General features: G+C 57.1%; 1 protein-coding gene across 1 annotated transcript; it reads right to left on the bottom strand.

Annotated features, from left to right (window-relative positions):
* Positions 1–199: 199 nt before the first annotated feature.
* On the bottom strand, positions 200–11,371 carry RASL10B (RAS like family 10 member B). Its single transcript, XM_026517594.4, has 5 exons — positions 11,138–11,371; positions 10,328–10,387; positions 7,904–8,266; positions 3,578–3,702; positions 200–3,069 (listed from the first exon to the last, which is right to left on the bottom strand). Exons 3-5 carry the CDS (start codon positions 8,117–8,119, stop codon positions 2,799–2,801), a joined length of 612 nt encoding a protein of 203 aa, XP_026373379.1. The 5' UTR covers positions 8,120–8,266; positions 10,328–10,387; positions 11,138–11,371; the 3' UTR covers positions 200–2,798.
* Between the last annotated feature and the right edge of the window lie 6,749 nt (positions 11,372–18,120).

Here is an 18,120-nt window from a genome sequence, read left to right on the forward strand (position 1 = left end):
CGGTTTCAAGCGTTTTCCCAGGTGCAGAAAGGTATAGCTTCAAGCATTACCCACTGGCGTGGAAGGCGTTGAGGGACAGGGGGCAGGGGTGAGAGAGGCTTCCTCTCTTGAGGCTCAGCCAACCTTGCCAGACCTCCCCTCCTGGAAGCCGGTAGCGTGTCAGCACCAAGGACAGGGACACACACAAGCCTTTCCGACTTCAAAGCTTTGCTCTGGGTTTTGGGAACTGAGATCATTCGGAGTCAAGAGAGATGGCGGAGAGTGTTCTTGTCACATCTACAGCCACGAAGGGGCTGCAGAGGCTCAGCCACAAGTGGGAACAAAGACACAGCAGCAGGAGCTGAGATCGAGTCCAGTTATGAAAGTTTTCCCGAAGTGGTGGGGGGAGATCTTTCACTTCCCCTCAGGATGGTTTTGATCAGCGTGGGAGGGCTCAGAGGCTAAGTGGAGGGGGGAGTCCCAAACTCTTCTTAGTTCTCCTGTTTGCCCCAGGCTCTGGGACTCAGAGCAACCTCATCACCCTGACGGTCCTTCCACAGCAGAGCTCAGCAGGCAGGCCCTGTAGGAGAGCCCTTTCCCTTCCAGGGCAGGAACTGAGCCAACACCTTGTACAGAAACAAGGGAAAACACTCCCTGATTTTTAATCTGACTTCCAATCACAGCGCAATGGGCATCATACACACTTCCAGACCCTGTGGTGGGAAACCCTGGGGGTGGGGGGAGGACAGAGACTCAGAATGGGGGTGGAGGGAATCAAAATCAAATACCTGGAGTGCAGTGGAGGGGCTGAGGGGGGCCCGCCAGGCGATACATTCCAGTGGCTCCCATAAGGGGCAGCCAGAGGCCTGGGTCCCCCATGTCCACCTCAGGTGCCTCAGCTGGGGGTGACAGTGATGGGGCAGGTGAGATGCTGCCATCCCTCACCCCATCCCCCTGGTGAACCAGGGGGCAGGGATGCAGGGGGTAAAAGGGGGCAGGCCCTCTTCCTTACCCTCCCAGCCACTCCAAGGTGTGGGGAAGGGGAGCCGCCTCCTCTGTTTCAGAGGGAGGCTCAGAGAGGGCGGGTCACTTGCCCAAAGTCATGCAGCACAGCAGGGACTAGATCCCAAGGTCAGGGCAGTCACTGCAGGGCTGTGCTACACCCCACGGGTGGAGGGAGTATCAGCTGGGGAAGTGGAAGGGAGAATTAGATTCCCTTTCATACTGGATCTGGATAAATTCCCTACCCATGACCCCTCCCCCAGATTCTGCTCCATCACCACTCTGGGCTACCTGATTTTCTGGTCTACACACTGCAGCTTGGCTACACTGAGGCTGGGTTGATCTATCTGCCCCTCTTCTAACGAGGGACTTTCCTATCCTCCCACCACAACAGGGCTCAGGACTCAGCCTCAAGGAGTACTCAGCCAGGGGCAGGGGACACGCACCATTGCTCCCACCCTCCAAGTACCCCAGTAATCCCTCAGGCTGCTCCTAGTATCTTCATGAATTTTGTTATTTCTAAATCGGTACAAAACTGACAGTGATCAGCTCCGGTGACGAGAGGTAGAAACCGGCCAGGCAGCCGGAGAAAATGGGGTGGAGTAAGTCAGGGCATAGGGCCAAGTGGTGTTGGGACAAGGGGGCATCAGATCCTGAGGGCCTCTATCTAGGGTGTGGGTGTGGGAATATCTCCCCCCAAGCACAGGGGTCCCCATAATTCTTTTCCTGGCTCTGCCCCTCCCCAGATTTATCAGAGAAATCTGAGATTCAAGGCAGGCAGGGTCTGGGGCAGCAGATTGGAGTGGGATGGGGAGATAAGTCTTCACTAGCACAACCTAACCCCCCCCCAACCTCGGGACACCACCTTGCCCACCACCAGCCCCGCAAAACCAACATCCCCCGATCTTGCAGACCACCCATCGCAGGAGGGAATAGCGGGCTGGAACCTGGCATCATGGAAATAAATTTATCCTTTGGGGGATTCCCTCTCCACACTCCGTCAAGAAAAAAAAAAAAGTTTCAGCCCACGGGGTGATCTGGCTTTGGGGTCAGGAAGGGGATGAGGGGCACCCAGCAGGGATGGACCATCTAGTTAAGGCTGGAAGGTAGGTTGTTGTGTCTCTGGGGGCTGCTGGGCGGGGAGATCTCCCTGGAAGGGGGAGAGCTCAGCCTTCTCCTGACTGACCTGGGACCTCAACCCTCGGACCCCGATTACGGTCCTTGGGCCACCCGCATCTCTCTGCCCTGTGCCGGTGGTGCTGACGGTCCAAAGGCTGGCCTCACAGAGAAGCTGCCAGGATCTGCGACAAGGGGATGAACGAAATGAGAGCCCTGTAAACGGAGCTGGGGGCAGGAAGGTGGACCGGAGGGTGGGTAAGACAGCTCAGGACCAACAGACGCTTGGGCAGACAGACATGGGGAAAGAGACGCAGGGCAATGACAGACACACTCTCTGGAGAAGACGGGTGGGGGCCCCGGCCAAGACAGCACCTCCCCACCCCCACGCCCCGCGCTCCCCCTCCCGATCCCAAAAGGCCAAGGCGCCCCTTGGGGCCCGGCCGGGCACGGCGCTAGCTACAGCAGTAAAGGCGGCGGGCCCGGAAGACCGATGCGGAGAGGGGCGGACCGGGCAGTTGCAGGAGGCGCCCTCTCGGCCTCTGCGGCTCCCCGCGAGGCGCGCGGCTGCGGGGGCGTGCCAGGCCGGGGCCGTCAGAGTCCTTCCCCGGGCGCTCCCCGCCCGAGCCCCGCAGTCCCGGGGAAGGCCCCCAGCCCAGCCGCTGGGGGGTGCGGCCGCGGGCGGGCGGGCGCGCGCGGCGTCACATGATGGCGCAGCGGTTGCGGCGCAGCGCGCCCTGGAAGCGCAGGGCGGCGTGCACGTGCTTGCAGCGGGCGCAGCCGACGCTCTTGAGCAGCTCGCTGAAGAGCAGCAGGATGTGCCAGTTGTACTTGGCCGAGCACTCCACGTAGCCGCACTTCCAGGTCTTGCGCACCAGGTGTGACACGTTCCAGCGCGGGATCACGCGCCCGCGCTGCAGGTCCCGCTTGTTGCCCACGATGATGATGGGCGTCTCCGAGGTGCCGATCACCCTGCGGGGTGTGGGGGCGGATCTCAGAACTCCACACTCGGGTCTCACAACCCCTGGACTTCAAGAAGGGCAGGTCAATACTGCCTGGTCAATACTGGAACTACCATACCTCTGTTCCAGGGGCAGCGCTCAGCCTTCGGGGTGTCTTATATTCTCTAATCGGAACAACTGATCTAAAAGGTGGGTACTATTGTTATCCCCATTTTACAGATATGGAACCTGAGGCTTATCTGTTAACTGGCTTAAAGTGATGCAGGTGAGTGGCCCTGGCAATTTTGTTCCCAGAGCCCCTGCTCTTAACCACTGCATTAGACTAGCCAGCCACCCCATGGTGAGAATCCCAAAGTGAGTTTTTAGGAATGGGACAGTAAACTGCGTGTGCGTGTTTGAATGTATGTGCAGGAATCAGAGGGTACCTCACCAGTGCCCCACCCTCCCCCCCTTGCACCATTTCCAGGGCAACTGGGGCGCCCAATGAGGTGGTAATGGACTATATCCTGGCCCCTCACCTCGTCTCTAGGATCTGTTGGCGGATGGTCTTGACGTACTCAAAGCTGTCAAAGCAGCAAATGTCGTAGACCAGGATGTACGCGTGGACGCTCCGGAGGCCCCTGCAACAGGCGTCTGCCCACTCCTGCAACAGCCCCAGCCAGTGCCGAGGTCAGAGCAACCCCGAGGGCTCCCCTTGCCCCCAGCCGCCTCCAGCCCTAGACTGACAGCATCCCCACCTGCCACTGCACCCCAGGCCTCCCACAGCCCCCATCCCCAGGAGGCCTGGCCCAGAGCAGACCGGAGGAGCTCAGTACAGTGGCTCCCCCACCTCCAAGCCAGGATAGGGCAGGTCATGCTGCCTGACCTCTGCAGCGGCACTCACTGTCCTGTGCACATCTGGAGCTGAGATCTGCCTTGTGCCATTTTATCGCCCAACCCATTCATCCATCCACTCGGTCCTTTGTTCAAGTACACATACTAAGTGCCTGCCTCTAAGAACCAAGGCCTCTGGGCTAGTTGTTGGATCTGTTGAAATCCCGTCTTCCAGTTTAAATGTTTCCTCCTCCCCCAGGAAGTCTTCCTGCAAGCAGGGGACTACTCCCTTCATTTCCTGTGTTCTAAGAATACCCTGATTCTACCTTGGTTAGAGTTGTTTCCATCCCCCGTTCCCTAGTTCCATTGTGAGCTCCTGAGAGGGCCAGAGCCAGGCCTTCCTCGTTTTTGTGTTGACTCTTAGCAGGCTCTTTAATCGCACTACCGAGGCTGGTGAGCTCTCTGTGGCCTTGAACCCCACCTGTTCCATGCAGGATCAATGCAACTCCTGCCTATAGCAATGCCCTTAGATTGTTACCCGGAATTGCCCCTTCTGTTTGCTCTACGTTGCCCTCGGGGCTGAGAAGGAGAAGGCCCCTAAGGAGAAAAAGACTGAGACTGGCTGCATAGTGGGGGCTCACAGAGACCAGGGCCCAAGGGCAGCTCCAGAGAAACAGAGCTTCCTGAATGCTCAAGGCAAATTCTGAGGAAAGGGCTGCAGCTCCGGAGGAAGAGGCCCCTGGAAAGGCTGAGTGTACTAAAGAGGTTCCCTAAGAGATTAATTAGCTGATTAACCTTCCAGCAGATGGCAAACGCAAGATCAGCCGAGGGCAGCTGGTGTGTGGAAAGAAGGCGGGGGGGGGGGGGGGGTGTCTCTGAAGTTGGGGGAGGGGCAGGCCTCCAAGGACAGAGGGAACCAGGGTCGTCTCCCTTGAGGGCCCAGGCAAAAGCGCCGGAGGAGGAGCAGGCATGTGCCCCGCCAGCTTCTGAGCTGCCTTGGGCAGGGGCCAGGCTTGGAGGACTACGGCTGGCTCTCCACCTCAGAGCAGGAGTGAAGGAGGAAAGATGCCGGTGGCCGGCGGGCCGTGGTGGAGAGTTCAGTCCAGCTCCAGAAAAGCACTCCCAGACTGAAAGGCTTAGAAGCTGCAGCAGTGGATTTCCCCTGGGAGATGATGTGGCATCTTTTCTTTGTGCTGAGTTTTAACTTTGCTGCAGGGGGAAGATGTTGGGGACAGATCTAAAGCCTCCGGGAACCGGGGGTTGGCTTCTTAGGCCAGGGAAGCAGGGAAGACTGCACTCCAGCCACTGGACGGTGGACTCTGAGAGCGTGGGACCCCCAGGGGCTTGGGGTTCCTCCCCTCACCCCCTCAAGGAGTGGAGAGCAGCAGGAAGCTGGAGCGATGGGGAAACAGGCACAGAGGCTCCCACCTTCCAGCTCTGGGCTGGGGAGAGGGAACAGCTGCCAGCCTCTGAGGGTGACAGCCCCACCTCTCCCCCCACACGCTCCTCGCTCCTCCTCGAGGGGGCCTCCAGGCTGCCTTCCCGCCCACTGCTCTCTGGGGGCTCCTAAGAGGGAGGGAAGGAAGGCTCCTGATTGTCTGCCTTGTGCCTTCACCCCGAATTGAAGGAAGGGAGCAGGAAAGCTCAGCTTTCCTTCCAGCTCGTGCTGTGCAGGGTTCCAGACTGTAAGCGACCATCTTGGGGCCATGTCAAGACAGAGGAGGAGCCGTGGAAACTGAATCCAGTTCTAAGGACCCGGGAGCTGAGGGAGGCTTGGCCACCTGGGTGCTGACCCTGCATTTGTTGCTCGTTTCTCTAACCTCAGGTTCACCCTCTGATAGGAGAGGGGCTGTCGGGGAACAGCTGAGGCTCAGACCACTCTCCTGGCCTCTCAGCTGGTCTTGGGGAAGAATGTATTTCTCTTTTCAGACAGTGGCCGGTGAGATTCTTAGCTTTTATATTTGATCTTTGGGGACGCAAGGTCCCTTCTCAGCATTTCTCTGCTCAAAGTCCCTTTCTTGTGCTCCAGGGCATCCAGGAGAGTCTAAAACTCAGGATCAATCAGGAAGAAAAAGGGCAGCAACCCAGCAGAAAAGATGGACAAAGGCCTTAATAGTTGTGAGAAAAAGAAATGCAAAAGCCCTTAAGCCTGTGAAAAGATGCTCAGCTTCAGTCATCCTCAGAGATACAAGCCGAAACTGCACTGAGAATATCACATCTCATCTATCAGACTGTTGAAGCCCCCAAAGTTGGACAGTACGTTCTGATGGCAAGGCTGTAGGGAAACCAGCACTCACACAGGGTCACAAAACACGAAATTTCCTAGAAGGGGAGGGAAACCTCCCTTTCCAAATCCAGCTGCATTCATCCTTTGACCTAGCAATGCCATTGCGGGGGCTTGATTCCACAGATACGCCTCCCTGTGTGCAGAGAGACTATGAACAAGGCTCTCGGTGTGGCAGACTGGCAACAGCCCACTCGTCCAACAAGAGGGGACTCCAGGGTCCATCTCTCCAGGGGGTTCAGCGCAGCCATGCTACCGACATTCAGATACCAGCACTCGGGGAAGATCTCCAGGTTATAGCAGAAAGCAAAAAGACCAGGTGGAGAACAAAAAAAAAAATTTTTTTTTCCTGTAAGAAAGGGAGTGGAATAAGAACATATTTTCTTATTTGTCTAAAGAAACTGGAAGTGTGAATAAAAAACCAGTGAGGATGGCCAGCGAGAGTGGGGCGAGAATCAGGGTGAAGAGGGCAGGGTGGGACTGGGATTTCTCTGGGTGTACCTTTTTACAGTGGGGACCTTTTTCCCTCTTTCTTCTTCTACTTTTTCTTTCTTTCTTTCTTTCTTTTTTTTTTTTTACAAAGATTGGATTTTTAAACTGTGTCTTACCTATTCCGAAATTCAAATTAAATTAAAATGAAATCTACAACAAAATGTGGAAAAATAAGCAAAGCTCAGTGAGCAGGACTGGAACGGGGTCTGCTGTTGAAGTTTCCTGCGGAGAAGCACAAGGCCCTGACCCCGGACACACAGCCCTGACCTCGTGGTTTCCAAGGGGCAGATGTGTGGGTCTGGCTTTTGTCTTTGGTGTGGATCCCCCACACCTGTGACGGGACAGCCGAGTGTCCCTGGACTCGGGCCACGGTCCTCCTGCCCGGAGTTGCAGAGACGGTGCTGACCCTGAGTCCCTGCCCCAGAGATGGCTGACTTTGCGGTCACGACAGGCCAAGCCGTGGCCCCTGCCCGTCCTTCCAGAGAAACCTCTGAACGCTCTGGTCAGGGGCTTCCTTAGGTAAGCAAATGTGTCTTAGAGTTGAGCCCCTGCTTGCACCCCATCTCCTGCCAAGCCAGAGACAGAGAGAGAGAGAGGGAAGGAAGACGTGGTCCCTGCAGGCTGCGGAAAGGAGCACTGTCAGCCAGGGCACTGGGGCACGGGAATCCAACCCCTGCAGAAAGGGTGCCCCGTGGGCCAGTCCGGAGGTCAAGGGGCAGAGCATCACTTAAAGAAAGGCCTTTGCGTAAAAGACTGTTTGGGGCCTCCGGTCTCCGAGGACCACCTTTCCCAGGCCCTGGCTTTCCCTTCTGCTGTCCCTTCTACAGATGCCACAGGTCTGAGGCCACGGTGGACAGAGCCCGGAGTACGAACAGGCATCTGGTGTTCCTGCCCTTCTTGACGCTGCCCCTTCGCCGGCCAGTCCCACTTTAGCGGACACAGGCCGCCAAGCACACACTCACTGTACTAGGTAACTGCTGCCTGTCCTCTTAGCTGCGAGTTAGGCAGGCCGACCCTCGAGAGCACACCGCACGTCTGTTTTGCACACCATTCTGCCCTGGTGCCCGCCCACCACACACTACATGCTCATGACATATACGTGCAACACAAATGACGGCTCTAAGCGGGGTGGCCCATGGTGCGGCTCGGCGCCCTCCGACCCCTCGGAGGGGGACAGGGCCCGGAGAAGGTGGGAGTCCAGCTCCCTACCCCACCCCCCCACCCCCCGGCTGGCCGCTCCAGTGGGCCCTCGTACCTGCAGCGTGTTGACAGGGAAGGTGCTGATGGGCGGGAAGTCGAGGATCTGGAGGTCGTGCACGTGGCCGTTCATGACGACGGCAGGCAGGTAGAGGCGGCGGGCGGTGGTGGGCACGCAGGCCTCGCTGAACTCGTTGTACAGGAACTGGCGCACGATGGCACTTTTGCCCACGCCTCGCGCCCCCAGCACGGCCACCCGGTAGGTGGAGACCATGCCTCCCGCCCCGCTCCGCCACCGCGTCCTCGCCGCTGCCTGGGGCTCCCCCGGGCTGCATATTCCAGGGGCTGGGGGCTCAGCCACCGTCAGGACCCACCATTGCTGCCCCTGCTTGCCCTGGGCCCTCTGCGGCCTCCACCTGGACTGTGGGGACAAGAAGTGGGCTTGGTGGGCCCGCTTTTCCCTGGATCTGTCCCGTACTTCCCCTGCCTGGGGACTCGGCTGCAGCTGTTCCTGCCCCTTGGCATGCCTTCCCTTTCCCACAACACCTAGCTGCCTCTATCCCGAGTCTCTCCATCCTCCCTTCTCCGTCCCCCCCCCCCAACCCCACCACCACCCGCCCCACCACCGGTGGGAATCACTCTTTCCCGTATTATGACCTGACTCTTGGCCAGGTCTGACCCCCCCAGCCCCCACCCCCAGCCAAGGCAAGCTGCAGAGCAGAGTGGGGCGCACACTAGACTGGCTCCGATCTGAGCTTTCCCACAGAGCCCCGGGGGAGCCGAGTCCAGTGTGTCTCGACGGAGGCGCGCCCAGCCTTTTGTGGAGAGAGTTCTTTATTGGGCAGGACGTCTTACAGCCCTGCTGGAGGTACCTGCCAGCAGCCCACTCCAGTCGCCATGCTGGCCAGAAACATCCCCTATTTCCAAAGGTCCCCTGTTGAGAGCCCTGGACCCGAGGAGCACTTTGGCTCTGGAGCCCACCACGTTAGCACCCCCACCGGTGAGCCCGCAGCAGGACAGTATCCCCTGGGGATAGGAGGCATTCCCACTTTAGAGAAGACTCAAGAGGGGGCGGGAAGTGGGCCCAAGGGCACACAGCTGGCGATGGCAGCTACCGCAGTACCACCGACCTCCAAGTTCAGGGATTCCAGCTGGTGCACGCCTACAGACCAAGGGCCGGGTCTCATTCCCGGACCCCCCCCCCCCCCAGGCTCAGAGGGCTTGGCACACAGCAGCTGCCCAGGAAAGGGCTGCTACAGGCTTGGACCTTGCTCTGGGTTCATTCGCTCCTTGCTTGCTCAGTTTCGGTGACTCTAGAGCGTAGGTCTAAACCCCAGCTATGACATTTCCTAGCTGTGGTCAGAGGGCGGGTCCCCTGCCCCATCCGAGCTACGCTCTGCACATATATGAAGTGGGGTTAATAGCCCCTATTTCTGAGATAATCCAAGTCAACCTCTAACCAGCTGCCTTCTCCTTCTGTTGGGGATGGTGACCAGCGAGGCGGGTACAAGCCTGAGACCGCCCGTCCAGGGACTGTTGGCAGGAGGGTGACACCAGCGCCTGCTACATGCGCCCAGGGCAGATGGGCATGCTGGATTCCCACAGGGCCATGCTTTTCAGCATCTGTGCGGGTCTTCTCTGTGGATGTGTGTTCTTTTCATATATACCCAGTTCACAGCTGAATGGACCTCAGTCTGGGCTGGCTCCGAAAATCCAGTCCACTGGGTCTGTGTGCATACAACATAGTAAAACATTGGGCTGGATTTGCGGTGAGCCCCACCGAGGTCTGATTCCCAGCTCTGCCGCCTAAAGTGTGGCCTTGGGCAAGAAACTTCATCGGGTGTTGTGATGTCATGAAAGCAATGTCATGAAAAGTAAAGCCCAGTGCCCACAGTAGTAGGTGTTCAATGAACAGTGGCCACTGTGAGGTACAGGGATCCTTCAGCCACCTGAGGTTTTCTAAAATCTCAACGGGACTCCTAGCAGTCGCAGGAAAGGTCACCATCCACTGTTGTTCTTGTACATGTGTGTGTGTGTGTGTGTGTGTGTGTGTGTGTGTGACAGAGAGAGAGAGAGACTCTTCTCCCCGTTTTATTGAAGATAAAATCGAAACCCAAAACCAGAGACTCAGGGAAGTGGAGACCACACAGTCGCTGAGCTATCAACTAAGACTAGGACCCTGATCTCCTTTCTGCCCCATGTGGTGTCCTTTCCCCAACAGGTGTTTATCCACTTCCCTGGGCTTCCCACTGGGGTAAGGACCGGTCCCTCCTCCCCATAAATCCCTCCAGGCTCTGGGCCCCTCAGGCCTCCCTGGACACTGTGGGCTTGGCAGAGAGCTTCAGCTGGGTTAATTACATAACCAGCACAAGCAGGTGGAGAGGGGGGCATCCTGGGGGAGGAAGAGAGGGCAAGGAATGCAAGAAGAGTCCCCACCTCTCTCTGGGTGTGGCAACTTAGAGGTACCTAGGATGTGTCCTACCTGCAGATTCTCCTGGACGCCACAGTCCCTGCGCAGAAATCAACCCTTTCTGGAGAATAGCTGGGAAATAAACGGAGAGAGTGCTGGAGCCAGGGAGGGGATGCAAGGGAGGCCACTAGGCTGGCCAGCCTCCTGGAACTCACCAGGCCCAAGTGTGGCCCTGTCCCTGACTCAGAGGTGATCGGTGCCCCCTCCCTCTTCTCAGGCAGGGGTCCTGCGTCTAAGTGCCTATTAACCCAACGTCCCTACCTGGGTGGGGACTGAAGGGGGCTGTCCCGAGAATCAGGGCCCAGCCCCCTGAGCGCTCTCTCCCCGAGGCCTGCGCTCTGCAGTGAGTCTGCAGACAGCGCCCCGGCAAGAGACCGGGGACACACACTGGGGCCAAAGCCTGCTTCTTGTCCCCTCCCCTCGACCTGGACACACGAGTCCTGCCCCAGACTGATGGCCCCGGCTTTGCGGTCCCATGGGCCGAGTCACACGTCTGCCCGCTGTTTGTCCCCACACGTTCATGTGGGAGTGGGCGGGTGGGGGCGTCGGAGGCTGCTGGGCTCCCCATGACCTGATTGGTGGGAGTCTGGGGGGGGGAATGCCGGAGCCCTGCCTGCTCTCCGCCTCCAGCACCTTGCAGGCACCCCCCCCCCCCCCAAAGCTCCCGCTCTCACGTGGCCGCCCCGCGCCGCTTCCCCGCCAGCCCGCCGGCCCCCTCCGCCCTCCTCGCCCTGGCCCCCAGGCCCGGCCGCCCGGCTCCCACCCGCACCACCCCCCCGCCCAGGCCCTGCCCCGCCCGCCTCCCCTCCTCCCGCCGCTTACCCGGGGCCGTCCTAGCTGCCCCCGGCCCTGGCCGGCCGGCCGGCGGGGCCGCGCTCCCCCCGGGCTCCGGCGCTGCCCCTCGGCTCCCCGGCCCGGGGGGAGAGGGGTGGGGGCGCCCCCGGCTGCCCAGTCGGCGCGGGTTCAGCGGCGGGCGCGGAGGGCAGGTGCGGGCGCCGAGGGGGCAGGAAACCTCCAGCCCAGCTCTCCCTCCGGAGCGCGCCGCCCGCTCGCGCCGGTAGGAGGGAGGCGGAGGGGAGCGCGAGGCCGGGCGCGGGGGGGTGGGGGGGGGGGGTCGGGCTGGCGTTCCGCTGGGTCCCTGAGCCTGACGGATTCGCTCGCGCGGCCCTGGAAGAATTCTTCTTGAACCCCGAGCCTCGATTTGCACCCCCTCCCGACTCACGCTGCCAGATTTTTAGCTCCCCCCTGGAGGGGTGGGAGGAAGGCACCGGAGAGGCCCTAAAGCCTCTTGCTTCACTCCAATTCCTTCCCCCTTCACCCCGCCGCCCACCACGTCCACCCTAGCTTCCCTCTCTAGTCTCCCTCGCACCCTTCCCAGGCCAGTGCACTGCAGGGCGGGCGCACCTGTGTGCCCCGCACTCCGCGCCGGCGACAGCGTCCCGCCTCTCCGCCGCCGCCCCGCTGGAGGACGGAGCGCAGGGTGGTCACTCTCGCCCTTCGCTGCAGCCGTGCAAGAAAGGCAGACCAGGTTAGCCGCAGAGCCCAGCTTATCTCCTGCCAGTGAATGACCTCCACTCCCTAAACCGACTGCTCCCCTCTCTTCTCCAGACTGGGACATAGCAGCGCTTGCCAGGGTTGCAGGCGCAATCACCTATATATTTATTCGAAAACCAGCGGCGACAGCGGCAATCCCATGGATAGCTAGCATTTCGCGAGTATGTACTATGCGCCACACACCGCGCTCCAAGCTTCGCCTGCGTCCTCGAATTCAATCCTCACAATCCTGTGAGGTTGATTGTACAGATGAGATAGCCGAGGCTGAGAGGGGCTGAGTAACTTGTCTTACTGAAGGGCAAAATTTGGACTACAAAGACGGGGATCCCTACTTGGGCAGCCCCCCCCCCCCAGCCCGAGGGGCAGAAGCAGACCCAAGCAGCACTAATTCTGTGCTGCGTGAAAAGCCAAGGATCTGGAGGAGGGCAGAAGGAGGGGACCAACTAGAGGAGTCTGGAGGTGACAGAGGAGGCAGCTTTGAAGGAAGGAGCCTCCAAATAAATGGATTTGGAGTTGGCGAGTAAGAGGGAGGTTGTGGGAGAGGAGGGCTACAGGTCAGAGAAGGTAGGAGCGGGTACAGAGCTTTGCAAAGCAAGTCCAGGAAGCAGAGAGCCCAGGGGGCTGGGAGCTTGGTGAGAGGAGGCTGAGAGGGGCGTTGAGGTGAGGTCTCAAAGGCGGTGATTTCTGGGTAAGGAGTTTGGACCTAGCCCTGGGCGGGAGAGGGAGGCCGTGAAGGGTCTTGAAGCAGGGCGGCGACCAGGCCATAGTTGCATTTTAGTTGCCTGCGGCGCAGGAAGAAGGAAGGGGAAGCTCAGAGCGCTCTCCCGTATTTTATCCCTGGGTCCCAGCATTCCCCACTATGACTTTCTAGACTTTCCATTGCTTGTGGGCTCCGGGATTCCCCCCCCCCCCCAGCCAGTTTCCTCCTCCCTTTGGGCTCATGCATTTTGGGCAGGTTCCCAATTGCTCCTCCTCCCTCTCCCATCCAGACATAAAGCACAGTGGTTATGAGCCTGGGCCTCAGAATCGGACAGATCTGGATTTAAATCCTGGCCCTCTTGCTGACTACCTGACGGAGAGGAAAGGCACGTAACTTGAACCATCCTAACTCAATTGCCTGGTTTGTAAGGTGGAGATGTGATCAGGTGTCCTCAGGGCATAAAGCAGCCACAGGAGTACAGAGTTCTTAACAGCGGTGCCTGACCTGTAGCAAGTCTCAATGTGTGGCCTTCATTTTTTCGTGCCTTCTTAAAAGACATAAGCCCTTTACACAGGAGGTTGGACACCACCCGGGGAAAGCGTTTCCTTTTAATCTAGGTGGGCTCCTAGGGAGTTGGGTTGGGGTATGAGAAGGACCAGGGAAGCAGCTAGTAGCAAATACAGGGCTGAGAAGGATGTGGCTTCCTCCCAGAAATATTCCTCCTCGAAGAATTGGCAGGGAGAAATCAGATTTTATGGACCCTTGTGGGGTCACAACGGGGTCACTGAGAGCTTTTCCTAACTTGACTAAATTGTCCAGGGCACCATCCATCCTCCATTCTCAAAATCGTTAATGCTTACTCTGCCCAAGGATCTCAGACTTTATGTCTACTCCCCTGGCCATCATCCTCCTTTCTGGTTCTATTTCAGCCCACGGGGGACTAGAAATCTAAATTGTGCAATGCTCACACTCATACCTTGGCGCCAGGCTTCTCAGAAGCTTCTCCTGCTAGGAGAACACAAAGCCATAGGTTAATTATGGGATCTCACCCTTGCCTTCAGTGGTAGGTCATTTAAAACATTATTTTTATATAAAAAACAAGCAGCCATAGTATTAACATAAAATGCAAAATATGCCCGCATTTAACATTCAGCTAAGTCATTGGGGTTTTTTGAGAGTCACTAGGGGCTAAGTACTTACACCAGAGGGGCCGCTCACTCTCCTCCCATTACAATTACCTCGGTGAAAAGGTTTGAGAGGCCCAGTCCTTGGGTCTGTCTGACCTCGAGCCTCATGTGGCTCTGCGTCAGCTGCGGGTGCCCGAGATGCAAGCCCAGACTCTGGGGGAGAGCAGATGTGTGGATCCACTTGCAGCTTCCGAGGCCCAGACCCCCAAGTGGGACAGAAGAGACAAAGACCACGCACTCCACCCCTCGCACCCCACCACTGAGCTTTCGGAGGCTGTTTGGCCGGATTTTGGAGCCTGAGACTGGAAGTGGAGAGTGACTGAAACCAGGGAGGGAAAGCCAGAGGCTGCATGTGAACATCCTCCTTTAATACCTACAGGGCGGGAAGAAGCCGGGAGCGGTCCTCTCAGCCCAAGTGCCGGGCCAGTCGTGTTTCAAAGCAATACCTCGGGGGATGAAGTCCATCTGGGTCCAGTCGACCCCCAAATCACCCTTCCCCTTGTTGGCAGCGTCAAGAATGGCAGGGCAAAAGCTAAATGAGAAACTGAGATGGCAAGTTTGCAGCCAACTCGGAAACTTTTCAAGAAACATCCTTGTTGCTAATAACATGTCTGGGGGCTGGTTGGGATTCTAGGATTAGTGCTCAGGAGATAGAAACGGGTAACAACGGGGGAGGTGTGATCTTTCCCAAGTGCCACACCAGGTATTAAAATAAACAGGCTCTTGCCTCCTGGAGCTGGGGGTGGTAGGGAAAAGAAATCTGGGTCCAAGCAAAATCAGAAAAAGCATCAATGCATGAGGTGGGAGTAGGAAGGCTCAAACCCGGGAGTCCTCAACTGTTTTCGGGCTTCAGAAACAACGTACCTGAGATCTCAGTATTTCCTAGCTGCCATTCTGGGGGCTGAGAAAGATGGTGCAATGGAAGGTCAAAGTCTGGGGCCAGCGTGGCCTGCTTAGTTCTACATACTGGTAACTCGGGGGCTTAGCATGGTGGCCATTGTCCTGGTGGCTGAGCAGAGGGAGGGGATGGCCTATTACCAAACTTTCAGTGGAGCTTGAAGGGCAATCTGGGGTGTCTTGGGGTAAGGACACACACAGGAAGTCGAGAGATGTGGGTCTGCCACACCTCACCTGAAAAATGGGGATAATGCCAGATTCATGGGGTAGGCAGGTAGCACGTGCATGAAAAGTACTTTACCATTTTTCCTTTTTTTTCTTTCAGTATGGTTCCGGGCAACTGGCATTTTATTTGGCAACTTTTTTTTTGTGCGTGTGTGTGTGTGATTTTTAAAAACTGAAGTATAGCTGACAGACAATATATTCGTTTCAGGTGTACAACACAGTGATCCAACAATTACATACATTATAAAATCTTCACCACAATGTGTGGTTACCATCTGTCACCATGCAAAACTTTCCCATTACTGACTGTATTCCCCATGCTGTTCACCCTGTGACTTATTTTATAACCAGAAGTTTGCACCTCTTAATGCCCTTCCCCCATTTCCGCTGATCCCCGCCCCCCCCCCCCCCCCCCCCGCGGTCCCAGTGCTTTAGCTTTCTTCACCTGCTACAGGAACACCTGCGATCCTTTACAGTAGGCACACAGGTGTGTCTTTCTCAGGCAGTTGATTTCCAACCCCAGCTGCACAGAACACTGGGAGTTTTTTAAATGCAGATTTCCCCCAGGCCCCATCCCAGCCTGGCTGAGCAGAAATCATGTTTTTGAAAACTGAGATGTGGTATTAACGGGCACCCAAGAGTTGAGAGCCTCTGGGGGCCGCCTTGCTGGCTCAGTCAGTGGAGCACGCCACTCCTGATCTTAGGGTTGTCAGTTCGTAGCCCCGCGTTGGGTGCAAATTACTTAAAATCTTAAAAAAAAAACAAAAAAAACACAACAAACTAGAGCCTCTGTCCCAAGAGTTTGCCCAACCTGACGTCATTCTTAGTTTGGGAATCCAGATAAGATTTCAGGAAGGCCCACCTCTCTTCATTTCTTTGACTTTGAGCCTCAAGGGAGACCACCCTGGCCCCACTACTTCCCGTCATTCCTGTCACAGCTTGAGCTAACTGCAACCCAGCAACATGGTGACAAGCAAAAAGTTGCTGGCTGCCAAAGACTGTTCATGGGATTTGGACCCCAAGTAATAAAAGCAGCTTACACATATTCTCTCCAGCGGTGACAGGCTCAGGGACTGGTCTACGGGCATCCTGGTGTTGGATCCCCCAGCCTCCTTCCCCCACTCCGGGTTGTGAGACTTCAGAGGCTGTCGCTCATCAGAACCTAGGGTGGGGCCTCTATCTTGACAGCACCTGGGTCCTGAGCTCCTTTGACGACGCAGGTGACTAGACTTGAACTCCTGGGGAAGCTTGCTTTCAAGCATTAATTCTTTTCACTTGGGAACACACGAGCCCCGAGTTCAGGTCCCAGCAGCTTTTATACATTTTGAGGTGAATCATCCTGGGTAACAGGAAGCTGGTGAGGAGCTCTGCTGTGCGGCTTCTGCCCCTGGGACCATGTGCCTGGGGCCCTAGCGGGAGACCTGCCAGGGAATACAGCCTGGCTCCTGTGAGCATTTCGTGCCGGTGGTGCCGACGGTGGGGATATGGGGCTTGGTTAACAGGAGCCCCTGCAAAAGGCACAGGATTCTTCCTCAGGTCAATCTTAATTTCATCTGGCTAAATCCCTGGGGGGGTTGGGGCAGCCCAAAGAAAAGTTTCTAGCAGTGTGGTTCTTAATGCCCCATCCCTCTCCCAGGCAGCAGTGTTGTGTCCTAGAGTGTCAGTTCTGGGAACACAGCACGTACCACAAACTTCATTTTGTGTAAATGAGTTTATTGACGAAGACACAAGGTCAAGCTTCCCCCCCCCCACCCTCCCCAAGAACAGATACAAACAACCAAAGAATGATAAGCATTCTTAGGGCAACATTTACCCCCCCCTCCCGATTTCTCTCCAGAGCCCCAAGCTTCACAACACAGACACACGAAACAGGCTCGGGCGAGGACAGACACTCAGGGAATCTCTGACCAGCAAGAGTTCTGGGTGTGTGTGTGCTTCCCTGCCCTTTGTATGACACCAGCCAACGTCACAAAGACATACTGAGGCAGAGGAGAGAATGGAGGGCAATCTCCACTCCGTCTCCCCACTTCGGCCGAGCTTGACATGGGCCAAAAGGGAAGCTGCAGTGGAGGCAACAGGCGCTGTCTCTTCAGGAGAGAGGTCCTCTTCCACCGCACAGAATCCCTCCCTAACCGCTCAGGGGTGCAGTGGGAGGCAGTCTCCCCAAGGCGCGAACAATTTCCGGACTGGCTCAGTCAGGTGAGCTGAGAACAGCAGCTGTTACCCATGGCTGCTGGGAGGTTGAGAAGCCTCGTTTCGGGGGCAGAGGGACATGCTCTGGTACAAAACTGTGTTCTGTCTGCTTAGCTGCACATACACTTCCTCGTGGAACTCGTTTGCTCTGAGCTGAGAACACGGTATTTGTAGTGTGAACCTTCTTCACCGCCTGTGTCCATCCGACTACACGAATGATTTCCTAACAAGGAAACCATCAACCTGCTTTTCCACCCGACACACAACCAACCTACCCACCCCCCACATGTACTCCTTGGGCGACTTCCTATTCCCCATGTGCCTCAGGGGTGGGGAGTGCAGGACGCGAGTTCCTCACCTCTTCCCCGTACCCCTGCCCCAGTCATTCTTCTTGTGGAGTCTCAAGGTTTAGGAAACTGCTTTGGGGGACCCACTCCCCCCAAGCTCTGTAACTGGTATGAATCAGGGTTATTTCAGACATGACCGGGCGGTGGGGTGGCTTCTGCTCTTGTTTTCTAGGATTCCTCCTCTTGGACTCACTTTGAGGTCTGAGTTCAACGTGAGCCCTTTGGGCCCCAAAGCGCCTCGGACTTGTGTGGGGCAGCTGAGAACAGCGGTCGTGTTCATGGATCCTGAATACTGGGTACCAGGCAGTGGGACAAGTGCCCAGACACATAGCGGTGTGAACACTGCTGAACAGTTGGTGCTTTGGGCACAAAGCATCCTTTGACAAAACACACCGGAAGTGTTAAGGAAGGGGATTTCACACCTCCCCCCACCTGCTGAGAGAGGACAAGACTGCCTGACCCTCCGAGATGGTCTCAACTGCTGTGGGGGGCGTGACAGGGCAGATCAGAGAGCTAAAGGGATCAAGTGAGTCTGTGACCTCTCTAAGCTCACTCCGTCTCACTTCGTCTCTGCACCCGCCCTGCTGGCCTCAAGAACTGTGGCTCTAGGAGCATGTAGGGAAACGTTTAGTTACTCTCTCATTCTGGCATCGGGGTTTACCTTCCAGTAATTGAGGAGACAGACTCTGCTGCCACCCAAGC

Source organism: Ursus arctos, unplaced genomic scaffold, assembly GCF_023065955.2.
Source record: "Ursus arctos isolate Adak ecotype North America unplaced genomic scaffold, UrsArc2.0 scaffold_24, whole genome shotgun sequence".
Lineage (NCBI taxonomy): Eukaryota > Metazoa > Chordata > Mammalia > Carnivora > Ursidae > Ursus > Ursus arctos.

Coding starts and splice junctions, on each gene's coding strand:
- RASL10B (XM_026517594.4), bottom strand. CDS start 8,119: ATGGTCTCCACCTACCGGGTGGCCGTGCTGGGGGCGCGAGGCGTGGGC. Junction 3,703..7,903: donor TCCCTGTCAACACGCTGCAG/GTACGAGGGCCC, acceptor GGGCTGTTGCAG/GAGTGGGCAGACGCCTGTTG. Junction 3,070..3,577: donor CAACAGATCCTAGAGACGAG/GTGAGGGGCCAG, acceptor CACACCCCGCAG/GGTGATCGGCACCTCGGAGA.